This window comes from Jaculus jaculus, chromosome 8 (genome assembly GCF_020740685.1).
Source record: "Jaculus jaculus isolate mJacJac1 chromosome 8, mJacJac1.mat.Y.cur, whole genome shotgun sequence".
Taxonomy (NCBI): Eukaryota; Metazoa; Chordata; class Mammalia; order Rodentia; family Dipodidae; genus Jaculus; species Jaculus jaculus.
In genome coordinates, this window is record NC_059109.1 from 123,746,977 (window position 1) to 123,773,786 (window position 26,810).

Here is a 26,810-nt window from a genome sequence, read left to right on the forward strand (position 1 = left end):
CATGGAAAGATTCCAAATGCATATAGTCATAATGCCAAGTCCCAGTAGGACTCCCCAAACAAAAGATATGTTCTGAGAAAGTGTGTATGAATGCATTTTTAGACTAGGTATGTATCAGATCAAGTGATTAACACTAGCGAGTAGAGTCAACACATAATCCTTGCTCATAAACAACAATCAGTCCAGTAAAAATGAAATTAACCATCTAATAATAATATTTCAAAAAAATAACATTCCCAGTGGCATTTTTATATAGAAACAGAAAAGTAGGTTATAAGGCCCAGAGGAAATGGCCATTGGGCTAAATTTATTTTTGAACTATTGATTCTTTCACTTTTCTATACTGTAGGAAGGCAAAGGGAAGAGGGCCCCTAGAGAGTGTGCAAAGCAAGAGGCTGTGCCATGGCAAAGCTCATCTGGGCCAGTGATTTCCAACGGGGAAGTGCATGTGAGGGGCCACTGAGGTGCAGAAGGAAATTTTATCCATTATTTCTGTTTTTCTTATCCCTGACACATTTTTTTTGTTTAGGAAATATTTAAAATTCTAATATAAAATACATTGGATATATAGATGTGCAGCACATGCTCATACTCTTTTCCTTGGAGAGCTTAGTGAACAAAGTTAAGAACTATTGGCCTATGCTGGTGGTGGTGGCTCATGCCGTAATCTCAGCTCTTCAGAGAAGACTAATGCAGGAGGAGTGCCACATGCTCGGCCTGGAAAAACTATGGGTCTGGACCCTTGCACTCCAGGTTTTCTCAGTGTGACTCACAACATCAGTCTAGCCTTTTTTCTCTGCTCCCTAGCTTTGTGAAAGCAAGAAAATGCTTCTCAAGAAATATGCAAATAAACAAAAAAAAAAAGAAGAAGAAGAAGAAGAAGGGCTGGAGAGATGGCTTAGCAGTTAAGCACTTGCCTGTGAAGCCTAAGAACCCTGGTTCGAGGCTTGATTCCCCCGGACCCACGTTAGCTAGATGCACAAGGAGGCACACGCATCTGGAATTCGTTTGCAGTGGCTGGAGGCCCTGGCGCGCTCTCCCCCCACCCCCCTTGCGCCTCCTTTTCTCTGTCTGTTGCTCTCAAATAAATGCTGTCCTGATTAGTTTGGCATGCTCATGACCTTGAACAGAGTTCCTCCTCCGGGTCGTGTGAAATGCCTTCATGCTATACCCTTGGCAGGTAGTGAGGGGAAAGAAAGGATTCCTCCTACCTCGTCAGGTTTCACTAACGTAGGCTGACCTGGAACTCAAAGCAATTTCATTTCTTTTTTTTTTTTTTTTTTTTTGAGGTAGGGTCTCACTCTTGCCCAAGCTGACCTGGAACTTACTCTCAAGCTCATTCTGGCCTCGAACTCATGGTGATCCTCCTGCCTTAGCCTCCTGAGTGCTGGGAATGAAGGTGTGCATCACCACACTCCGCAGCAGAAAGACATGATTGAGATCACTGCTTCTCAGCCAGGGTTGGGGGTGCGTCCTTCTCTCCCACCAAGGGCCCATTCAACAGTACTGTCGTGGTCTCCAGGGTGGGAGTACAAGTGGCCTGTCTGTTGAGTGGAGACCCAGGGTGCTGCTGAGTTGAAGGTCTGTCGAGGCCTTCAGCTAATAGTTGTCCACCTTTGGATTGCTCTCCAAATACTCAGCTCAAAACAATGACAATTAATTTGAGCAGTTTGGAGCCTTATGCTCAAAGATAAGATTGGAAGTCTTACATAGAGTACATTTTATATTATTTAATAAACATTTAAATGCCTTATCTATCTATTGTTACTTAAGGCCTTATTTATAACACAGGGTTTTGTTTTCTTTAGAGGCAGGGTCTCACTTTAGTCCAGGCTGACCTGAAATGCTATATAGCCCAGGTTGGCCTCTAATTCAGAGCAATCTTCCTATTGCAGTCGGATTCGAATTGCTGGTAGAAATCACCCAACCAAGAGCAGTTTGGGGAGGGGGGAGGTTTATTTTAGCTTACAGGCTCGAGGGGAAGCTCCACGATAGCAGGGGGAAACAACGGCATGCGCAGAGAGTGGATATCACCCCATGATTGACATATGATGGCCCATAGCAACAGGAGAGTATGCCAAACACTGGCAAGGGGAAACTGGCTGTAATGCCTATAAGCCTGTCCTCAACAATACACTCCCTCCAGGAGGTGTTAATTCCCTAATCTCCATATCAGCTGGGAACCTAGCATTCAGAACATCTAAATTTATGCAGGACACCTGAGTCAAACCACCACACTTCCTATCTCAACATCTCCAGTGCTGGGATTAAAGGCATGCACCACCATGCCAGGCCTTCATAGTACAAGTATTTTGGATAAAAGTCTTTTGAGCACATTTGCAGATTGATTTTTTTTTCCCCCTTTGCATAGTTTGAAGTCCTGAAGAAGTACCTTGACTCTGGTGGAAATATCCTTGTGATGCTGGGAGAGGGTGGAGAATCGAAGTTTGACACCAATATAAACTTTCTGCTAGAGGAATATGGAATCATGGTTAATAATGGTAATTATTCTTTACATGACGGCACTGATCGCTTATTTATTGTTTGAGTCATAGCCATCTGGTACAATATGGAAAAAAATGTGGGCCAGGGCTCACCAGCAGTCTGAACCTTTGATACAATGGGAGGGATTGGAACAGAGGTCCAGAATTCTTTTCAAGTCAGACTGTATGAGGCTATAATAGCAAGCTGTTTGAGCTTTTGTTGCTATGCTTGTGTGTGTCCAGGCATGTGTGCATGTCCTCTATTGCTCTTCCACCTTTCCTCAGAACAGTCTCTCCTGCCTGTGGAACGCACCATTTTTCTGTTAGACTGGCTGGCCAGCAAGCCCAGCCTTGTCTCTGCCTACTTCAGTGCTTTGGTTATAGGTTGTGTAACTGTACCCAGATTTTTGTGTGAGCGCTGGGGCTTGAGCCTGGGTCCTCATGTTTGTGCAACAGCGGCTCTTACCCACTGTGGTGGTTTGATTCAGGTGTCCCCCATAAACTTAGGTGTTCTGAATGCTAGCTTCCCAGCTGACAGGGATTTGGGAATTAATGCCTCCTAGAGGCAGTGTATTGTATGGGCAGGCTTATGGGTATTATAGCCAGTTTCCCCTTGCCAGTGTTAGGCACACTCTTCTGTTGCTGTGGTCCACCTTATGTTGGTCAGGGGGTGATGTCCACCTTCTGCTCATGCCATCATTTTCCCTGCCATAATGGAGCTTTCCCTTCGAGCCTGTAAGCCAAAATAAACCTCTTTTTTCCCCATAAGCTGCTCTTGATTGGGTGATTTCTACCAGCAATGCAAACCTAACTGCAATACCCACCAAGCCATCTCCTCAAGCCCTCAAATTTATTTTAATTTAAAATACGCCTTTTTCTTTTTCCCTATAAGATGCTGTGGTTAGGAATGTATATTGCAAGTATTTCCATCCTAAGGAAGCTCTGGTTTCCAATGGAGTGTTGAACAGGTAAGCATGTTAAAAAGGAAATGCTTTACCAATAGCTTTCATCTCTAACATGTTTTTACTGCTGTGCCCCCCTTTCTTGTCTTTTTCCTTTATTACAACTAATCTTTTTTTTTTTTTTTTTTTTTTGGTTTTTCGAGGTAGGGTCTCAGTCTAGCCCAGGCTGACCTGGAATTCACTATGGAGTCTCAGGGTGGCCTCGAACTCACAGCAATCCTCCTACCTCTGCCTCCCGAGTGCTGGGATTAAAGGCGGTGCGCCACCACACCTGGCTCCCTTTATTACAACTTCTTATCAAATTATAGTCCCCCTCTTTGGAAACCTTACTTCACATTCACCTTTGGCCAGGATACTTTCCATTGCAAGTAACAGAAAACTACATCCAAGTGGGATTAAACATTATAGAGGCTTTATTGATTTGTGTAATTGAAAAGCCCAGAAATGGGTAGGTTTTGGGTATGGATTGACTTGAGTCACTTCATTAGGTTCCCAGTTCCATTTTTTAGTTTTGCTTTCCTGTATGTCTAGTTGAATATTCTTGATTTCTTTAGGTCTTTCTTTCTTTGTTTCCAAGGTAGGCTCTCACTCTGTCCCAGGCTGAGCTTGAATTCACAATGATCTTCCTATCTCTGTCTCCTGAGTGCTGGGATTAAAGGTATGCACCACCCTACCTGGCTCTTTCGTTTTCTTGAGATAGGATTGTGCCATGTAGTCTAGTCTGACCTCAGACTCCTGCCATACCCTCCCAAAGAGTGGTCCTGAGAGTTACTCTTGGAGCTGGCCAGGGTCCTGGCCATGGTTCATGCCCATCATGGACTCACTGGTGCATCTCCTGGAGCCTTGGATGAATCACTTGCCACTACTATGGATCCTAAAACACAGATTTGGTTGGGTGTGGATGTGCACGCCTTTAATCTCAGCACTCGGGAGGCAGAGGTAGGAGGATCCCGGTGAGTTCCAGGCCAGCTTGAGACTATATAGTGAATTCAGGTCAGCTTGGGCTAGAGTGAGACCCTGTCTCCAAAAACAAAAAGAGGGCTGGAGAGATGGCTTAGCAGTTAAGGCACTTGCCAAAGGACCTAGGTTCAATTTCCCTAGGACCCAGATGCACAAGGTGGCACATGCATCTGGAGTTCATTTGCAGTGGCTGAAAGCCCTGGTATACCCATTCTTTCTGTCTGTCTCTCTCAAATAAATAAAATTTTAAAGGAAAAGTAAAGGAGGAACTGAGCCTAATATTTCTTACTTATTCACTTAATTTTTGTTTTGAGATAGCATCTCATGGCCCAGGCTGGCTCTATAATGGATTCTAGGGGCCCAGGAAAGTTCCTTGAACCCCAAACCCTAGTTTTGTTTCCTTTTATTTTCTTTTCCAAGGTAGGGTCTTTCTGTAGCCTAAGTCATTTCTAATTTTAATCAAATTGAATAAAAAAGATGACTGAGAAGCCAGGCATGGTGGTGCACACCTTTAATCCCAACACTTGGGAGACAGAGGTAGAAGGATCACTGAGAGTTCAAGGCCACCCTGGGACTCAATAGTGAATTTCAGGTCAGCTTGGGCTAGAGTAAGACACTACCTTGAAAAAAACAAGGAAAAGAATAAGACTGAGAAGGATAATCATTAAACTTATAGAGGGAAGTACAGAGCCAAGGAAAGGCACCCACATAGCTAGAGATCCCACGTGGAGGACCTGAAAAAAAAAAAAAACTGCGGAAAGAAAAGAGAAAAAGTTCAAGGAGTTCCTGCCATGTGGGGAGCTGGAGGAGGTAAAGAACCCATGTTGAAAACCTCACCACAGCTGCAAGTTCCCAAGCAATCAGAGAGCCTGCCCTCCACTTGTCTAGGTATTTATAGCCTTACAGTGGTGGGCTGTCTTCTGGCTCAGTTGAACCTGGTTGGTTAGGGCTAGGGGCTGTCTCAGGAAGAGGCTACCACTGACACCAAGTTCTGGTAGTTGAACTTGATCAATCACAATGTTTAAATCCTGTGAAAGAGCTCCCTTTCTGGAGGGTCAAGTTGTGGAAAAACAAGTTTAGGGAACTAGGCAAGAGATAAGAAATCAAATCATCTTTGATTTCTAGCAAGTGCAAACTTTCCTGCCTTTTTTTTTTTTTTTTTACCTTCAGAGGTTCAGTCACATTAACTGTACCCACCACAGCTTGAACCCCCTAATCCTCCTGCCTCTACCTCCTAAATTCTAGGATTAGAGGCATGCTCCACCACACATAGCTTTAGTTTAGTTTTTATAACACTTTTTTTTGTGAGGTAGGGCTTCACTCTAGTCCAAGCTGACCTAAAATTGACTATGTAGGGTGGTCTTGAACTCATGATGATGATCCTCCTACCTCTGTCCAGCTTCAAACTTTTTCAAAAAAAATTTTTTTTCACTTGTAATCCCAGCACTCGGGAGGCAGAGGTAGGAGGATCGCCAAGAGTTCGAGGCCACCCTGAGACTACATAGTGAATTCCAGGTCAGCCTGAGCCAAAGTGAGGGGGGGAGGGAGAGGGAGAGAATGGGCATGCCAAGGCCTCTAGCCACTGCAGACATACTCGAGATGCACGTACTACCTTGTGTACCTACTTGGCTGTACATGGATACTAGGAAATCAAACTCAGATCTTTAGGCTTTGCAGACAGGTGCTTTAACTGCTTAGCCATCTCTCTAGTTCTAGTTTAATTTTTAATGTTGATTTTTGTAAGCGTCTAAAAAGAGTGTGGTTATGTAGGTGTACTTTTATTATTAAAAACTCTCAAAGTGTCCAATCCTTGGGCATGAAGACTTAAGAAATTTCCCAATTTTTTTGATTACTAGATTTCAATTTTCTTTTCTTCAAGGGAAATTAGCCGAGCTGCCGGCAAGGCTGTGCCTGGAATCATTGATGAAGAGAGCAGTGGCAACAATGCCCAGTGAGTGTTTCTGAAGCTACTTGAGGAGGATGGAGTTCACATTAAAGAGTTGCCTTTTAAAAGTGTTTTCTGGTAATAAAAGTAATTCTTTAAAACAAAAACAAAACTTAAAAAACAAAACAAAACAATTTAGGGGCTGGAGAGATGGCTTAGCGGTTAAGTGCTTGCCTGCCTGTGAAGCCTAAGGACCCCGGTTCGAGGCTTGATTCCCCAGGACCCACGTTAGCCAGATGCACAAGGGGGCGCAAGCATCTGGAGTCCGTTTGCAGTGGCTGGAGGCCCTGGCGTGCCCATTCTCTTTCTCTCTTTCTGTTGCTCTCAAATAAATAAAAATAAACAACCCACCCACTTTGTACAGTTTAAAAAGAAGAACATAGAAGTATTGCACTGTGAATCCAAATTTCTGCCTAAAGATAATCATTGTGGGCTCGTGTGTGTGTGCAGGTGCACATAGGTACTCGTGGAAGCCAGAGGTCAGCCTTGACCACTGTATCTGAAGCACCGGGTCTCACTGGCCTGGAGCTCACTACGGAGGCTAGGCTGGCTTGCCAGCAAGCCCCAGGAATCTGCCTAACATGGACAACGTGCACACCATCATGCCCAGTTTTTCACATGCGTTCTGGGAACTGAACTTGGGTCCTCATGCTTGCACAGCAAGCACTCATCCAGTCAGCCACCTTCGCAGCCCCCGCGCTCAGGTCTTGGGTGAGGTTTCATCTTCTTCCCCTTTGTTGGGGATGCGTTAGTTCTTACAGTTACAATCACTTGCACTTTATTGTTAATTTACATTCATTTTATTAAAACATTTTATTAAATTTGTACCTAGAGTTGTCAAGTTATCCCAATTTTTAACTTAATGAACTAAAGTTTTAGAGGAAATTTTGTGTTTGGTGAATCAAAAATGATGCCCAAGAACCTTTTAGATTTTTTAAATATTTGAATTTTACTTTTTTACAGGGCTCTCACCTTTGTCTACCCCTTTGGTGCCACATTGAATGTCATGAAACCAGCAGTGGCTGTTCTGTCCACAGGCTCTGTCTGCTTCCCTCTTAACAGACCCATCCTGGCTTTCTACCACTCAAAGGTACTGACTTTCCTAGATACGGCTGGCATGTTGTTTTTATTAGTGATGTAATAAAACTGCCCGCTCTCTCATCTGGGAGGGTTTCACGTCTTACTGCCCTGGTCTTGATGTCAGGGTATCTGTCAAGTAGTATTTCAGGATTCTACATTTTACTCACAAGAAAACAGTGGATTGTCCAGTAATTCCTGTAGTCAAGTCCTCCTAAACCAAACTTTTTTTTTTTTTTAAGTCAGGCTCTCACTCTAGCCCAGGCTAACCTAGAATTCACTCTTTATTCTCAGGGTGGCCTTGAACTCATGGCGATCCTCCTGCCTCGCCCAGCTATAAACCAAACTCTTACTACTCTGCATTCAAATCTTTTGATTAAGGCATGAGGGTACCTGCTGAGTAACCCTAAAACAATTTCCCACATCATCTGTGGCTTTGCTCTCACCCTCAGGAAGGATCTATTGTGGAAACGGTGGAGTTAACAAAGTCCACAATTGCCCAGTATCTTGATGCAATTATTTAACTTATCCTAGAACATGCTTCAACTCTAGTTGTCCAGTTCTTACTTTGCAGCCCCAACAGGGATTTGGGAATAGGTGGTCCAGAAGTCTCATTATTTGTCACTTTTCCAACACTTTCAAGGTTTTAATTTTTTTTTTTTTTTTTTTGAGGCAGGGTCATACACATAGCTCAGAGTGGCCTCAAACCAATCCTCTCACCTCTGCTTCCTGAGTACTAGGATTACCGGCTTGTGCTGTCATGCCTAGCTTCCACAGCATTTCAATTCATGTTTGCTGAATTTATTTCCGTCTGTCTACTGAGAAATAGAAATATGTCTGCTGAACTCCAGTTTTTCCCTGGGATCTAAATGTGCCTTGTCCTTTACTGCTTTTCTTTGTATGACCATACTTACCTTCTTTACAGCCTCAGCCAGGCTTATGGTGTCCAACTGTCATCCTGGCCCTCCGAATGCCGAGGCAAGAGGATTGCCATGAATTTGAGGCTTACCTCACTGAATATTTCTAGACCAGTCTCAGCTATAGAAAGAGACTTTGTCTCAGAAATTCAAAATAAATTAGTAAAAGCTAAGCTTGTTTTTAAATATGAATATCTACACTGTTTAAAATAATTAGATTGGGGTGGGGAGATAGTTTAGCAATTAAAGCCACTGGCTTGCAAAGCTTGGCAGCCTGGATTTGATTACTCAGTTCCCACATAAAGGCAGACACATAAAATGTAACACCTGAGGTTTGTTTGCAAATGCAAGAGCCCCGGTGTGCCCATACTTACTCTCAAATAAATACATAGATAAGCTCACATAACTACTGATGATAGTCCTGTCTTTTCCACACAGCTGGGAATATTGATTTAAAATTAGTGTTATTTTCAAGATGTGGAAATAGGTAGTTTATATAAGCTGTCAGTTTATAGCACCAATAACTAATTGAAATGAAATTCTATTTAAAGAGGCTTTGGCAGTTTGATATTGAACTGTGATTATTTGATATCTATGCACTTTGATTTAACTGGGCTCAGTGAAGTGGAGTCAATACCCATTGGGTGCAGAATTCTTTGCTAAATGTGGCAACTCTCCCAAATCTCTCAAGATTGTCATCTACCCACTGTGTGGAGCCATTTCATAAAGTCAGTTTCTTGTTACAAGCTTTCAGTCCTGAGGGAGGTTGTGGCCGGTCATCCTTAAACCAGTGGTGAGATGAACCAGAATACTGGAGATGCTCGGCCACCCTCCTGGAAACCAGCAGCTAGTCAGGGGTACTTGGGCTTCTGCTCCTTTCCAGAGCCGTTGCTCTTCTTAAGCTTCCCGTGAGCTTTTCTAGGTCTTCCATTGATTGCAGTTCACTTCTGGGTTGGTTTTGTTTGTTTTTCAAGGTGTGGTCTTGCTCTATCTAGTTCAGGTTGACCTGGAATTCATTATGTAATCTCAGATTGGCCTCAAATTCATGGCAGTCCTCCTACCACTGCCTCCAAGAGCTGGGACTAAAGGCATGGGCCTGTCTGGCCTGTTTTTTCTTTTCTTTTCTTTTTTTTTTTTAAGCATTTAAATTTCATGATGTCCCATTTATCAATTTTAACTTTATTTCCTCAGTGACTAGTCCTGTTGTATACTCATTGATTATGCCTATGTCTTGAAATAATTTCCTTAGTATTTCCTTTTATTTTTAATTTTTAATTTATTTTTTATGAGAGAAAATTGGCATGCCAAGGCCTCAGCCACTGTAATTGAACTCCACCTTGTGCACATGTGCGACCTTATGCACTTGTGTGCCTGGCTTGTGTAGGAGCTGGAGAGTTGAACCTAATATCAGGGTAAAGGCTGTCCTTGAGTATGCATAGCCATGTAATAGAAAATAGCTGCAAAAGAAGCTGGAAATAATAGAATTTCTTTTAGGATAGAATAAAAGGAATATAGGGGCTCTTTATTTAAAATAAAAAAGGCAAGGGAAAATTATATTAGAAAAAAATATATATAGGTCTCACTGTGAAGAACAGTAGTAGGCAAGAAGAATATTTTAACTTTCCATCTGTATTTACTTAAGTGTGTTGGAATTTGTTACAAATAACTAATATGGATGAATATGAGTAAGGCAGTGATATAAATGTATGAGAATGTCATAATAAAACCCATTTTATATGCAAAAAAATTTTTTTTTTCAAAGTAGGGTCTTGCTGTAGCCCAGGCTGACTTGGAATTCATTATGTAGTCTTAGGGTGGCTTTGAACTCACAGTGAACCCCTTACCTCTGCCTCCTAAGAGCTGGGATTAAAGGTGTGAGCTAACATACCTGGCTTTCTATTTCTGTGTTCTTCTAGCTCACATTAACAGATAAGGAGATTTTGCATTTTATTCCTCACTGTTCTTAATTAATTTTGTGTATATTTTATTTTGTTCAGGGGTTTTTGTTTGGTTGGTTGGTTGTTTTTTGAGACAGTCACACTGTGTAGCCCTGCCTGGTTTAGGATTCACCATGTGGATCAGGCTGGTCTTGAACGCGTGGCACTCTTGCTTCTGTCTCCTGAGTGCCAGAACTGTAGATATGTGCTGCCATATTCAACTAAAGATGGTTATTTTATCTTACTTATTTATTTTTATTTTATTTATTTATTTTTTTTGAGACAGAGTTTTATGTAGCCCATGTTAAGCTGGACTGAACTCCTGATCTTCTTGCCTGTACCTCTTAAGTGCTGGGATTATAGGTATGTGCCATCACATATGGCTTGAAGATCAGAATTTAAAGGGGGGGGTTAATGAGGAAAACGCAGACATACTGTACAGAATGAAAGACATTTGTGAGCACTGAATTCACACAAGTGCGAGAAATTCACAATAATATCATACTGATGAGTAAGAAAACAAATCAGTATTAGTCATTTAAAATTTTTTAAGAGCCAGGTGGTGGTACCTTGAGTTGGAGGCTACCCTGAGACTACTCTAGTCCAGGTCTGCCTGGACTAGAGTGAGACCCTACTTTTAAAAAAAAAAGAAAAAAAAGAAGAACAACATAGAAGTGCCTAAAATGAGAGAGGCAGATTGCAGTTGTTGTCATTTGTATTTTTTGAAAGTTACAATACTGAGATGGGGGCATGGTGGCACAGGCCTCTAATCTCGGCATTCAGAAAGAGATGGAGGAGGATTCCTGTGAGTTCAAGGCCAGTCTTGGCTATAGAGTTAGTTCCAGGTCCGTGTGGGTTAAAGTGAGCCCCTGCCTTGAAAAGGAAGTAAGGACTGAGTATCTGACCTTGCTTTGTTATCAATAGAACCAAGGTGGGAAGCTAGCAGTGCTTGGCTCATGTCACATGTTCAGTGACCAATATTTGGATAAAGAAGAAAACAACAAAATCATGGTAAGATTTGCTCTGTGCTTAAATTAATGTATATTGTGACTAATGTATACCAGGATGTAATGTATAGCATGATTTTCATGTTGTTAAAAAATAGACTGATTTGGGGCTGGAGAGATGGGTTAGCGGTTAAGCACTTGCCTGTGAAGCCTAAGGACCCCGGTTCGAGGCTCAGTTCACCAGGACCCACGTTAGCCAGATGCACAAGGGGGCGCACGCGTCTGGAGTTCGTTTGCAGAGGCTGGAAGGCCGGGCGCACCCGTTCTCCCTCTCTCTCCGTCTCTGCCTCTTTCTGTTTGTCACTCTCAAGTAAATAAATAAAATAATTTAAAAAATTATTTAAAAAAATAGACTGATATGTATTTACTCATTTAAAATGAGCTATTTAGAAACTATTATATGCTAGATACTAAAAGTACAAAGTTGTCTGAGGTATAACCCCTACAACAGACAGATTAGTAAAGACCTCTCTCCCCCCCCCCAAGAAAAAAATTAAGCATGTCAGATTGGAATGGTGGCTGACTGGGGTAGTAGGAGCAGGTTCTTTACAAGTAAAACCAAAGAGCGCGAGCTGTGTGCTGAAAGGCACGGGGAGTCCCTGTGGGATTTGCAGCCACCTTGGTGATAGTCAGGTCCCTCTGTCAGTTGTGTGGAAAGTGGAAAGGAAGTGGTAGCCCTGAGTCTGTGTGAAGGCCAGTGGAGTCAGCTGGGCAAGAAAGGGTAAGGACTAAGTTACAGTTGTGAATAGTGAAGGAAGGGGGCGGACTGGAAACCCGAGTGGTAGTTAGCAAGGGTTATTTGTACTGGTCACTGTTGAGGAGTGAAGTAAGGCACTGCAGTTGCTCTCTGTGAATGGCTCAGAGAGGATGTGTCTTGTGAAGGACAACAGAGCAGGGAAGCAGTTGTTCTCGTAGTGCAAACCAGACCTGTGCACTGGGACTCCCGTGCTGTACCGCTTTTATCCGTGAAATGAACTCTCCCTGTCTTCAAGTTGCTGGTAGGAGATTGGAGTTCTTGTTCCTGTGGAATCAACGTAAAGTGCCACTGCCTCAAGCTGTGTTCTAGGAGATCTACATATTCTGTTCAAAAGTTGTGCTGTTTACCATACAGAGTTAAGATTTTGTCAAACATAATAACCAAAAGATAGGAAAGCTATGCTTTCAGAAGTTCAGATTATCATCACATTAAGCAGAATTGCTTTCAAATTGTGAATAAGTTTTAATTTTGACTTGGGGTTGTATATTAGAATAGCTTAAAGTAAGTGATGAATGTCCAATAATAAAGCTTACACTACACTGAAGAAAACCTATTATTTTTCATAGGAGTTTACCAGTGGATTTCTTTATTACTGGTTTAGTCTTCTTTTTTCCCCATTTCCCCTCTGATTGATTTGTTTAGTCTTGACCTTCAGCCTTCTTAGATAGCCAGGTGCCTTAACTATGTTTATTGCTTTAAATGCAGGATGTTGTTTTCCAGTGGCTCACAACAGAAGACATCCACCTAAACCAGATTGATGCTGAGGACCCAGAGGTATGAAGCTGTGAATCACTGGAAGCTTCTTAGCACCACTTCTAATAGAGCCAGAGAGACATATGTTTGTTTGTTTGTTTGTTTGTTTGTTTGTTTGTTTGTTTGTTTGTTTGGGTTTTTCAAGGTAGGGTCTCACTCTAGCTCAGGCTGACCTGGATCTTACTATGTAGTCTCAGGGTGGCCTCAAACTCACTGCGGTCCTCCTACCTCTGCTGGGATTAAAGGTGTGTGCCACCACACCCGGCTTGTGTGTTTGTTTTAACATAGCTATAAGACAGATAGGAAGAAGTGATATCATTTGAAGAAAAGGAAAGCCACTTTGTAGAAAATAATAAATCAATAGTTAAATTATATAATCATAGTGTTAATTGAGGTGAGCACCCTTATATAACTGTCAGAATTTAAAATTTGCTCTCTGGGTTTGGGTATTTCGGTGGTAGCCTGTTTAGTTTTGGGACCCCCTGGGTTTTATCCCCAGCAGTACAAAACAATAACAGAATATGCTCTCTGGCCTAGATTTACAAAATAAGTTACCTGTAGGGAACTAATACTTTCAGAATATGAAATACACATGCACATGCATGTCTACACACATATTTTTTAGGTAGGGTCTCACTCTGTATTGCTGTGTAGTTAGGCCATCCTCAAACTCCTGTCCTGCTTTAGCCCACTGAGTGTGGGGATTGCAGGTGTCTTACCACCACACTTGGCTAAAAATAAGAAGAAACAAAGACCATTAAAATTTACGGTCCAAGTTAAAATTTTGTTGCTTTTGAGTCAACAATTCTAAAGGCTTGGTAATACTCATCAGATGGGAGTGTGGTAAAACCAGCCCAAGACTAGGAACCAGTAACTGGCTTTCAAGCTCAGGTGCTACCATTGGTCTTCAGACTTCAAGCAGGGTTGTCCTGACTCTTCATTCTAGTTTTCTCATCTGTGAAGTAAGAACACTAACACGTGTGTGCTTGATGGTTCAGTGTGATTGGAGGTCTAAATTAAGAGGTGGAAATCTACATAGCTGGGACAAAACACCCAAGCCACAGTAGCCTGTGGGAGGAAAGAGCTTATTTCTGGGTTACAGTCTCATCATGACCAAAAGACAGCATGGCAAGAGGAGAAAGCTGGCCATCACATCCCTGCAGCTCTGGAAGGAAGGAGAGTTTGCTAGCACTGGCATGCAGGGCTGGGCCATAACACCCCAAGACCTGCCTCTAGCATCACATCTCCAACAAGACCCATCCCAAAGGCCCCACCAGCTGGGGATTAAGTGTGAGGCTTAATCGCAAATGAGGCTATGGGGGACATTTTACATTCAAACACCAGATGTAAGAAGTGCTATGTGTCTTTAAGACACTTACCCTTGTTTGTTTTGGAGTGCTGAAGATCAAACGGGGCTTACCCATGCTAGGCAGACACTCTGCTCCTGAGTCTAACTTTCTTTTTTGAACTTTTGTATTTATCATATATCAGGCACCATATGTTTTGTTCTTATACCTAAATCATATTTAATCCTTACAGTGGTCTTGGGAAGTAGGTGGTGGCTGTGGTTATTACCTTCTTGTTGCTGGGATAAAGCACCCAACCAAAAGCGGCTGATGTGAGGAAAGGAGTTGAGTTTAGGGGATGCTTCATGGTATTAGGGCACAGCATGGCATGAACAGAGGCTGGACATTACCTCTGCCATGGCACGTGGAAAACAGTGGCTCTTGAGCTGACACTGGAAAGCTAGGGGCCAATAAACCTCAGTATCTACCCTCAGGGACACACCTCCAGCAAGACTCCCCCTCCCAAATTGTCACCAGCTGGAGACCAAACATTCAGAACAACCACCACAGTGACCTTAATTTGTTTTTTCCATTTTATGGAAGAAAAAAACTAAAGACCTGCAAGAGTGTCATGCTTAGATAGCAAGCAAGTGAAGAACCAGAACCCTAACCCAGAGCCACGTGTGGTGACACACATAGTCCCAGCACTCAGGAGGTTGAAGTAGAATGATCTCCATCAGTTTGAGGCCCGTCTGGGGGTGCAGAGTGAGTTCCAGGTCTGCCTTGGCTATATAGTAAGACCCTACCTCAAAACACACACATGCCTGAATGTGTGTTTCTTGTCCTTCTGGTGGGTAGCTTAGTTTGCAAAGCCTACTGCTTATTTTTGCTATTGATGACCATTGTCACTTAATAGCACCCCTAGCACTTTCCAGTGTCACAAGAGTTTGTCAGGAGAGGACTGGCTTTCTTTTCAGTTCCCACGTGGTCTTCTGATGTCCTGGGATGGCGTCTATTTTTTTTTATTCATTTGCAAGGGGCGGGGGTGGAGAGGAGAGAGGAAAGGAGAAAATGGGTGTGCCAGGGCCTCTAGCCACTGCAAACAAACTTTAGACACATACGCTACCGTGTGCATCCACTTGTACGTGGGTACTGGGGAATTGAGCTTGGGCTGTCAGGCTTTGTAGGCAAGTGGCTTAATCACCAAGCCATCTCTCCAGGCCCTTCTCCCCGCTAACCCTTGTCCCAGCTTTTTACATGAGTTCTGAGAATTGAACTGAGGTCTTCACGCAAGCAGTCTTACTGCTGAGCTGTGTTAGGTTTTTTAATGTGTTTTATTTATTTTATTAGAGACAGAGAAAGGGAGGAAGAATGGGCACGCCAGAACCTCTAGCCATTGCAAATGAATGCATGCGCCAACTGTGTGCATCTGGCTTATGTGGAACCTGGAGAATTGAACCGGGGTCCTTAGGCTTTGCACGCATGCGCCTTAACTCCTAAGCCATCTCTCCAGCCAACTCTGTTGTTTCATTTATTTATTTTATTTTGGTTTTCCAAGGTAGGGTCTCATTCTAGCTCAGGCTGACCTGGAATTCATTATGGAGTCTCAGGGTAGCCTCGACCTCACAGCAATTCTCCTACCTCTGCCTCCCGAGTGCTGGGATTAAAGGTGTGTACCACCACGCCCTGCTGTTTGTTTCATTTTTAAGACAGGGTTTTTCTGTGTAGCCCAGGCACTCTTCCTGCTACAGCCTTTTAAGTGCTAGGATTATAGATGTGTGTCACTATGTCTGACTTATGCTGTTGCTGTTTTTTGTGGGTTTTTTTTCAGGCATGGGCTGGCTTCAACTCACTATTTTGAGTCAAGGTCTTGCCCTACTCCAGGCTGACCTAGAACTCCTGGTGATCTTTATGGGATTAAAGTTGTGAGCCACCATGCTAGGTTGAGTGTCTCCTCTTCCTCTTCCTCCCCGTCCTCCTCCTGCCCCCTGCTTTTGGGGTTTGTTTTGTTGTTTTTTGAGTTAGAGTCTCACTCTAGCCCAAGCTGACCTGAAATTCATTCTAGTTCCAGGGTGTCCTGGAACTCATGGTGATCCTCCTACCTCTGTCTCCCAAGTGCTGGGATTAAAAGTGTGCCACCCCACCTGAATTTTCTTCTCTTACCTGTGTTTTGTTGTTTGTTTGATGTGGGTTTTGCATGTAAGGTTGTGTATCTGTAGAAGCCAGAGGCCAATGCTTCCTCAGTTGCTCCGCACTTATTCTATGAAATAGGCTCTGTCAGCGAGCCTGGCTTTGACATGTGATCTAGGGATTCAAACTCCAGTATTCATGCCCGCAAGGCAAGCACTTTACTTACTGAGCCATCTCCCAGCCTGTAATCTGTTGAAGACCATATTTCCCTTTGTTTATACTGTATCACATCTGACAGTTTCCTATGGGTAAGCATTTAAGTTTGTCTTCACCGTTTGCTGTCAGTGTTGGTGGAGGGGCCATCTGCCTGGTATCACTGACAGTCATGCATCTAACAGGAGAGAAAACAGATGATATGGCCCAGATGCTTCTGGGGGAATAGTGAGAGTTTATGGGCTTTCTTCAGGATCACCTCCAGTTTCTCTTGAAATTAGAAAATAAAGTCATTCACTAAAATTACATAAAGGAAATTGTGTTGGATGGTTGAAGTGATACAAGAAAAGCATTGCCCCAGGGAGTAAGGATGTGAATGGGTTAGTAAAGGAGAGTTGATCAAGATGAAAGATTAGATAATTAAAAGACCAGTCAACCTGGTTCCATGTTTCTGCAGCTGTGTTCAGCCATGAGTAATTGGAGCATTGGCCTCTGCCAGCCTTGGGGTTCAGCCCAGAGAGCTTTGTTCTTTTTGCTTAAAGTTCCCAATTTTAGGTTTAGTTGCCAGTGATAATGAACAGTGAAATCTCTTGGCAAGTCAGTATTAATTTTGCAGCTCGAGACCTGAGATATGGTGGACACTGTACAGATTAAATCTTACTCCTGCTATGCTTAAAGGAACCCTTTCTTGGTTTTCAGATTTCTGACTACACAATGCTACCTGACATAGCCACCCTGTCAGAGCGGCTGCGAGTGTGTCTCCAGGAGGGTGATGAGAACCCGCGGGACTTTACCACCCTCTTTGACCTGTCCATTTACCAGCTGGATACCACGTGCCTTCCCAAGGTCATCAAGTTAGTACTGGGGCCTAGCTACACTGTATCCACTGTTTGATTTGAAAATATGAGCCTAGAGACAAAAAGTTAAGCTCACAACAGATGTGAGGAAAACATGTCCTCAGATCTGTGATGAGATCAGCAGGGAAGCTGGTGTTCAGTGTATGGCAGATGCAAAGGAACTGCCTGCTGGCAGCCACTGTCCCTCATTTGTTTCAGGCTCTGCACTGACACTTAGCGTAACCAGTCTTTTCCATTTTGCCCATGACTTGGGGTTTGGCATAGTAGCCTAGGTCCCAGGAACCCCTCAGTAAAGCAGTATGGTTGGTCTCATTGAAGGGACTCGAACATTACCAGTTCCAGAGAGCAGTCAGGCTCTTGGCCTTGTCCTTCACAGCCTACGTGGTGCGTGTCCCATGGACTCTTTCTTCCATGTGTCCTTCTTGAGTTTTGAAGAAGAGTCTCGCTCTAGCCTAGGCTGGCCTGGAACTCATTCTGTAGCCCAGGCTGTCCTCCAACTCACAGTGATCCTCCTACCTCAGCCTCTGGAGTGCTGGGATTAAAAGCATAAGCCTCCACACCTGGCTTTTTTTATATGTCGTCTTAACCTCAGTTAGTTCTCTTAGTAGGTCTGCCTTCAGCCCTCTTCATCTGTAGCAAGTCTCCTAACCAGTTTCTGCACCTCCACTTTTTTTTTTTTTTTTTTTTTTTTTTCGAGGTAGGGTCTCACTCTGTCTAGCCCAGGTTGACCTGGAATTCACTATGGAATCTCAGGGTGGCCTCAAACTCACGGCAGTCCTCCTACTTCTGCCTCTCGAGTGCTGGGATTAAAGGCGTGCGCCACCACACCCAGCTCATGCACCTCCACTTTTTAAAAACATTTAAGCATGTGTGTGTATGTGAGGGAGGAAGGGAGAAAGATTTGGTGGAGAAGCATGCTAAAGGATCATTATATTAGAAAGAACAACCTATTTTTTGTGATTTTTCTGGCAGTACTGAAGATAGAACCCGGAACATTACACATGCTAGACAAGTGCTCTTATCAAGCTCTAGACCAGCCCTTCAAAACTACACATTTTATAGATATTTCTGGAAATAAGTCGTATCATTTTTTTGGACTTGATTCTTCAGCTATGAGAGCAAAAGAGATGATTTATGAGCTGAAGAGATGGCTTAGCGGTTAAGTGCTTGCCTGTGAAGCCTAAGGACCCTGGTTCAAGGCTCAATTCCCCAGGACCCATGTTAGCCCGATGCATAAGGGGGTGCACATGTCTGGAGTTTGTTTGCAGTGGCTGGAGGCCTTGGCACACCCATTCTCTGTTCTCTCTCTCTCTCTCTCTCTCTCTATCTATCTATCTATCTGCCTCTTTCTCTCTCTGTTGCTCTCAAATAAGTAAAAATCAACAAAAAATTTCAAATAAGAGATGATTTATTGTACACGTGTTTCATAAGAGGAAACAGAACTAGTCCAGAACAGAGCAGGTCCAGGCACAGCATTGGCAGGAACTGTTGGGGTTGTGGTCTTGGCAACCACATGGGTTACATGGGGGTGGAAGTTCCAGATGCACCAGACAGGTCCATCGATGGCGGCGTATAGTCCACCACCACACAGGTCGCCAGCCTCCAGCACTCCTCGTTGCTGCTCCTGCAGCTCATGAGTGCACACACTGGTTTGCTTGGACCTCTGCCTGTCTGTCTTCTTTTGCACTTCAGACTGAACATTTGCCTCTTTCCCCGCTTTGCTCTCATAGTGCTGAAGTTTCTGAGAAGATGGTGTTAAGGCGGAGAGGTGTCCTACATTTATTTATTTATTTATTTATTTTTGAGAGGGAGAGGGGCAGGGTCTGCTGCAGAGCCCACTGTTCACTGTAGCCCAGGCTGACCTGGAATTCACTATGTAGTCTCAGGCAGCTTTGAACTCATGGTGATCCTCCTATCTCTGCTTCCCAAGCACTGGGATTAAAGGCATGTGTCACCACACTCTGCTGTCTTACCATTTTTGATAAAGAATGACACACTGTGAGCAGTTTGATATGCTTTATCATGGTGTCTCACCTTGATACTCCTGATTTTTTTCTTTATTATTAATACAGGGCTCATGAACAGCTAAATGTGAAACATGAACCACTCCAGCTTATCCAGCCTCAGTTTGAGACACCACTGCCAGCCCTTCAGCCTGCAGTGAGTAGATGTGATTGGGAGAGGGGCAGGGTCTGCTGCAGAGCCCACTGTTGACTCTCATTGTGGACCCTTTCATGTGCTGTTTTTGGCAGTCCTCATGGAGTTACAGTTCTCTGCCTGTAAATGTGCTCAGATTAGCTTTCTGTAGTGTGTGTGTGTGTGTGTGTGTGTGTCTAGTCAAGGGCATGGGCTTTGCTGGCTATTGAACTTTTTCCATCTTATGGGGGTTACAGAGCATAGTAAGACTGCCTAGTAAAGACATTAGCATAGCAAAGAATATTCAATCAAGCCGGGCGTGGTGGCGCACACCTTTAATCCCAGCACTTGGGAGGCAGAGGTAGGAGGATTGCCATGAGTTCAAGGCCACCCTGAGATGACAGAGTTAATTCCAGGTCAGCCTGGACCAGAGTGAGACCCTACCTCGAAAAACCAAAAAAGAAAAAAAAAAGAATATTCAATCAATACAAGATTTAAAATAGCCAGGGAAACATCAAATTTTATAGCTTCAAGTCCAACAACTCTAGTCAGTGACAAATCTCCAAGTTGAACAGTTCTAACCAGCAACAAGTCTCTGGTAGTCCAATTCCGCCCCTCCAGCTAGGCTACTCACACTCCTGGAATACTTCATGGAGTTGGCAATTTTTTTTTAGCAGCCATCTCGTGGCCCCGTTATCTCCATTGGGTCTCCACTGCAATCCATGGTTCATCCTCATGGCCCCATTGGGTCTCCATGCAGGCATCCAGCAAACCTGCTTCACACTGCCCATGGCCATTTCCAAAACACAAGACTGTGTTGCAAACTTAATGACCTTCTTTCCTGCATTTCTTATGCTCCACAATACCAGGTAGGGTGCCGCTTTGTTAATTCAGGGGGGAGTAAAGCAGACTTTGAAGAACAGGACACTCCTTGAGCACTCAGGCCCCTTCAAAAGAGTCTACATTCTTTTGTTGCCCCAGTATAAGTCAGCTCGCCCAATCTCAAAGGTTGTAATCGCTCAATTGCAGCCAAATGGACAGTAGTTCACCGAAAGACTTTTCTTTCTGTGCCATATCCCTCTGTTTACACCAGTTCATTTCTACACAAAGCAACCCTGCACAACTTCTCAGGACACAGGCATTAGAGCAAGCTTCTCACACGAACTGCTAGCCCAGTCCAAGCAAAGCTCTTTCTCACCCTCATAAGCCAAACTCCACAGCCCATAGTTCTTACTGCACTCAGGTCTTTCAGCTCTGACCAGGATAGACCATCAAGCTGTACTTACAGCACTGCAAGGCATCACTTAGGCCAAGGTTTCAAATCCTTCCACATTCCTCTTGAAAATCAGCTCCAACAGGCCACAGCTACATAGTCAGGTGTCTAGCAGCAACCCCACTCCTGGTACCACTTTACTGTTGCAGTCAGGTCCACATTGCTGGTAGAAATCACCCAACCAAGAGCAGCTTGTGGGAAAAAGAGGTTTATTTTGGCTCATAGGCTCGAGGGGAAGCTCCACGATGGCAGGGAAAATGACGGCATGAGCAGAGGGTGGACTTCTCCCTGTGGCCAACATAAGGTTTACCATAGCAACAGGAAAGTGTGCCAGACACTGGCAAGGGGAAACTGGCTATAACACCCATAAGGCCACCCCCAACAATACACTCTCTCCAGGAGGTGTTAATTCCCGAATCTCCACCAGCTGGGAACCTAGCATTCAGGACATCTAAATTTATGGGGGACACCTAAATCAAACCACCACAAGCCCTTTCTACACTAATCTCCATCTTCTGTCCCCTAAAGAACTCACAGTTAACCCGGGTAAGGCAATACACACCTGCAATCTCAACATTCAGGAGGCTTAAGCAGGAGGATCGATCCCAAGCTTGAGGCAACTCTGGGCTACCTAACAAGACTGAGAAACAAGTTCTGTCAACAAATGCTTTACACAAGCCTGAGCCCTAAGCTTGGCATTGCTGGGCTAAGTTCATTGGCATTGCTACTTTGGCCTGGTCCATGGAATCCCACAGAGCTGGTTCTATCCTGGTGGCTTACAACAGTTCGGAGCCTTGGTTGACACGAGTCTCATTGGATAAGGGCAGAAGGAGGTGTTGGGAATTGTGAAGGGCGGTCTCAGGGGCAGGACTGAGTCAGCCTTTCATTTCCTGTGCTTCTTCTCGGTGCTATATCTTTTGCTCTTTTAGGTTTTTCCTCCCAGTTTCAGGGAATTACCACCTCCTCCTCTGGAACTATTTGACTTAGATGAGACATTCTCCTCCGAGAAGGCACGGCTTGCTCAGATTACGAATAAGTGTGAGTTTGACCAACTTTTAAACTGTGTTTTATTTAACCCAGACCTCTAAGCTTTGCTCTGAGAAAAGGTCTGGGTTCAATTCCAATATAAAACTTTAAGCCAGGCGTGGTGGCGCATGCCTTTAATCCCAGCACTCGGGAGGCAGAGGTAGGAGGATTGTCGTGAGTTCAAGGCCACCCAGAGACTACATAGTGAATTCCAGGTTAGCCTGAGCCAGAATGAGACCCTACCTAGAAAAAACAAAAAAAAAAAAAAACTACACAAAGTGGTGCATGCCTCTGTGACTCCACAAGCCTGTCACCATGGAAGGCAGATCAGAGGAATCTGAAGTTTCCTCTTGAGACAGATAAGAGACCCTGTCTCAAACAAAGTGGGCACAAACAATGCCTTTGATATCCACACACACACTGCACCGTGCACATACACACACATGTAAATTTTTTTTAAAAAGAGGGGACATGTAGAGATTGTTTAGGGGAAACATAGTATAAATAGATGTGTGAATTTAAACTTTCTTTGTTTTCTCTCTCTCCCCCGCACCCTCCAGTAGGGTCTCACTCTAGCCCAGGCTGACCTGGAATTCACTATGTAGTTTCAGGGTGGCCTCGAAATCATGGCGATCCTCCTACCTCTTCTTCCCGAGTGCTGGGACTAAAGACATGTGCCACCATGCCCCAGCTTGTTGGTTTTTCTTTTCTTTTTTTAATATATATTTTAGAATTTCATTTCATTTATTTATTTGAGAGTGAGAGTGACAGACACAGAGAGAAAAAGAAAGAGAGACTGGGCGAGCCAGGGCCTCCAACCACTGCAAACAAACCCGAGACGCATGTGCCCCTTGTGCATCTGGCTTACGTGTGTCTTGGGGAATCGAATTTCGAACCACGGTCCTTAGACTTCACAGGCAAGTGCTTAACCACTAAGTCATCTGTCCAGCCCTTTGGTTCTTTTTTTGAGACAAGGTCTTATACTGTAACCTAGGCTGGCCTTGAACTCATAGAATTCCTGCCTCAACCTCCAAAATGCCAGAGATAAGGGGTGTCACTTATGTCCTAATATATAGAAGCTGCACATCTAAGACCCCTAGAGCTGTCAGGTTAAGTCTTGAGATGACATCGCCTTAGGAAGAGGTGAGGGGTCTTGAGTGTAGGCACTTGATGGGGGAGTACTTCAAATACACTAAGTCTGTACTTTGGAAAGGACAGAAGTTAAGTATTAATCAAACTGTACTAACTGTGTTTAGGTACTGAAGAGGACCTGGAATTCTATGTCAGGAAGTGTGGTAAGATTCTTGGAGTAACCAATAAACTACCAAAGGATCAACAGGATGCCAAACATATCCTTGAACACATCTTCTTCCAAGTGGTGGAGTTCAAGAAACTGAACCAGGTAGAACCTAGGAGGTCCATTGAGGAGGAAGCCTCTCGGGTGGTGGGTGCACAGCAAATGATGATCCCTGCGGGTATGGGACTTACGCTTTCGCCAGAGGCTAAACAGTAAACAGGCAGAATATATGAGCAAACTGCTGGAAAACTTACGTGCTATTGTAATCAAAAGGTAGGCCAGGCAGGAGGGATCCCATGTGCCAAGCATGGCAGTGTGACTCATGGGTATTCAGTAGAGTGAGCAGGGTTGGCCCCGCACAGTTGATCTTGGAGCCTTTGCACCAGGGCCTTCAACTGTGCTTGATAGGACTCATGGAGTCAGTCAGCAGCCGTCAGAATCCCTGCCTGGGTATTGTGAAAACTTGATCCTTGACTTAGATTCAGCTTTCAAGCTAGATAGTACCATGTGTCCCAGTTAATGATTTAGAGTGCCTAAACAATGTCCAAAACATCAAAGAAGCCAGGCGTGGTGGTGCACGCCATTAATTCCAGCACTTGCGGGGGAGGGGGGCAGAGGTAGGAGAATCACTGTGAGTTCGGGGCCACCCTGAAGACCACATACTGAATTCCAGGTCAGCCTGAGCTAGTATAAAAACCTGCCTCAAAAAAAAAATGATGATGATGACATAACAAAGAGTTCATATCTGAACTGTATAACTAAAATTCTGTGTTCATTGTCTTATCCAGGAACATGACATTGATATCAGTGAACTGGCATTCCAGAGCAATTTCTGAAGACTGCGCCTCTTGAAGCATCTTCTGTTTCCTGGTTCTCTTTGTACTTTTGAATTGTTCCTTGACTCCTGAACAAAGTGTCTCTACTTTCTTTACTCTTAAGAGCTGTGCAGTGTCTGTGCATCTTCTGTGCCCACATATGTAAGATTTCCTGATGGAAAAGATGGTCCACTTTTTTATAAATTAAATTTGTAAACCTGTACAATCTGTCATTGAAGTCTTTTTTTACCTGACTCTGGGTGAGGATTTGAGCCTCCTTTTGAAGGCATACATCATACTTGAACCTGTTAAAAGTGCTTACAGATTTCTGTCTGTTCAAAGTAAGAGGCTGATATGAGGAAATGTGGTCACTTGAGTTTAAAAACAGAACAACCCAGTCTTCTTGCCCTACTGAACTTAAGGAAATAGTGAGACAATAGTTACCGCCTTAGATTTGTCACTTAAACCTTTGTCAACTTCCATAGTACATACCATTTAGAAGCTGTAGTCTCAACCCACAATCCTAACTTCTGAAATCCTCAATTCTGTATCATTTTGACTTATATTCAGGTGTGTGTGGGGACTTTATGGCACCCTGTCTGCAGGAGGGCAGATGTGTGACAGGATAGTGGGAGAGACTGCTTACGCCCAAATGGAGGAGGTGATGTGTGGAAATGCATAGCATTGTACCGGAATATTCTGATTATCACCTTTGGGGAACCCAGAGAGGCAGGTCAAAGATTGTAGAGCCACCTGTATGTGTTAAAGATATGGATGGTACAGTGGAGGGTTTAGTAAATGTGGGAGTGACAGAAGGTGATTAAGGGACAGTGTCATAGAGCTTCAAGAGAAGTAGTGAGGGCAGGAACAGGCCCAGCGGTAGAGCATGTGCTTAGCATGCACAAGGCCCTGGGCTTGATCCCCTACACTGCAGGAAAAACAACAGGACGTGGCCTGTGCTGGTGGTACAGGAAAAGGGCATTTAAAATTTTATTTACATTTTTTTTTTTTTTTTGAGGTAGAGTCTTGTTCTAGCCCAGGCTTACCTGGAATTCACTATGTCGTCTTAGGGTGGCCTTGAACTCACTGTGATCCTACCTCTGCCTCCTGAGTGTGGGGATTAAAGGCCATCATGCCAGGATAAAATATTTTATTTATTTATTTGTTTGAGAGAGAGTGAGAGAAAGAAGCAGATAGAAAGGGCACACCAAGGCTGCCACCCACTGCAAACAATCTCCAGACACGTGTTACCTTGTATATCTGGCTTACATGAGTACAGGGGGATCGAACCTGGATAATTAGGCTTCACAGGCAAGTGCCTTAACTGCTAAGCCATCTCTTCAGCCCCAAAGGGACATTTTAAAACCGATTTGGGGGCTGGAGAGATGGTTTAGCGATTAAGTGCTTGCCTGTGAAGCCTAAGGACCCTGGTTCGAGGCTCGATTCCCCACAAGGGGGCGCACACATCTGGAATTCGTCTGCAGTGGCTGGAGGCCCTGGCGCGCCTATTCTCTCCCCCTCCCTCCCTCCCTCTCTCTCTCTCTCTCTCTCTCTCTGTCTGTCGCGCTCAAATAAATAAAGAAAAATAACCCCCCAAAAATTTTTTTAAAAACCGATTTGGCCTTGGTTTGAAGGTCATATTGACAAGGTTTGGGACTTAATTGCCTAGGATTACAGTAGGTTTGGTGAAAATGGAGGTGAAAGATTACCTGGAAGTTCAGCGGCCACTAGCCTGGTGAACCGAGGGGTGAAAAAGAGACCTGGCTGCAAGTGAGGTGAGGTGGGAGGTCAGGAGCAGTAGCTGAGGTGGTTCGCCGACCTCCACGTACGCTGTGCTCACACATGAACGCTCCCCAGCCCCAACGAGAGCAGCAAGCAGAACTACCGGACGTCAGCACAGCACTCAAGGTACGTGTTGCACTCCTGTAATCACAGCTACTTGAGAGCTTGACGCTGTGTGATCACAAGTTTCAGGCCAGACCAGGTTACATAGGAAAACCTTGTAAAAAAAAAAACCAAAAAACTGGGCTGGTGAGATGGCCCAGCAGTCAGCAGTTAAAGTGCTTGCCTGAAAAGCCTAATGAACCAGGTTTGATTCCCCAGTACCCATATGAAGACAGATGCACAACGTGGCACATGCATCTAGAGTTTGCAGCAGCTAGCAACTCTGGTATGCTCATTCTCTCCCTCCGTTTGTAAATGAATAAATACTTTTTTAAAGCCCTCAAACAGAGTACAGGTTTTTTTTTTAAATTATTTATTTGAGAGAGAGAAAGAAAATGGTGCACCAGAGCCTCTAGTAGTTATTACAAATGAACTTCAGACGTATATGCCACCTTATGCATCTGGCCTTACATGGGTACTGGGGAATTGAGTGCCTTAACCATTGAGCAGTCTCTTCAGCCGGAGTGCAGTTGTGTGTGTGTGTTTTAATTTAATTTTTTGGTTTTTTGAGGCAGGGTCTCACTCTAGACTGACCTGGAAATTCACTATGTAGTCTTGGGGTGGCCTCAAACTCACAGCAGTCTTCCTACCTCTGCCTCCCGAATGCTGGGATTAAAGGTGTGTGCCACCACGCCCAGCTTTAAATATATACATATATTTTGGGGGGGGTTCAAGGTAGGGTCTCACTCTAGTCCAGGCTGACCTGGAACTCACTATGTAGTCTCAGGGTAGCCTCGAACTCACGGTGATCCACCTACCTCTGCCTCCCAAATGCTGTGATTAAAGGCATGTGCCACCACGCCCGGCTTAAATACATATTTTTATTTACTGGAGAGAGAGAATGAAAATGGGTTCACCAAGGCCTCTTGCAACTGCAAATGAACTTCAGACACATGCACACTGTACATCTGCTCTGTGTGAGTACTAGGGAATTGAACTGTGGCTGACAGGCTTTGCCAGCAAGTGCCTTTAACCACTGCACCATCTCCTCAGCCCAGAGTGGAGTGATTATTATTTCTTTTTTAGACAGCCTAA

General features: G+C 44.1%; 1 protein-coding gene across 2 annotated transcripts in view; it reads left to right on the plus strand.

The window, feature by feature from the left end:
- Ift52 (intraflagellar transport 52) overlaps nt 1-24,054 on the plus strand; it is a 32,483-nt gene extending 8,429 nt beyond the window's left edge. For both annotated transcript variants that reach the window (XM_045156535.1, XM_045156536.1), the window contains 11 exons: nt 2,372-2,501; nt 3,376-3,451; nt 6,285-6,356; nt 7,314-7,440; nt 11,206-11,292; nt 12,751-12,819; nt 17,127-17,281; nt 19,357-19,444; nt 21,623-21,731; nt 22,976-23,121; nt 23,805-24,054. In XM_045156535.1, the coding sequence (XP_045012470.1) occupies nt 2,372-2,501; nt 3,376-3,451; nt 6,285-6,356; nt 7,314-7,440; nt 11,206-11,292; nt 12,751-12,819; nt 17,127-17,281; nt 19,357-19,444; nt 21,623-21,731; nt 22,976-23,121; nt 23,805-23,852 (1,107 nt within the window). In that variant the 3' untranslated portion in view covers nt 23,853-24,054. The remainder of the gene's footprint in view (nt 1-2,371; nt 2,502-3,375; nt 3,452-6,284; nt 6,357-7,313; nt 7,441-11,205; nt 11,293-12,750; nt 12,820-17,126; nt 17,282-19,356; nt 19,445-21,622; nt 21,732-22,975; nt 23,122-23,804) is intronic.
- Nucleotides 24,055-26,810: the final 2,756 nt, after the last annotated feature.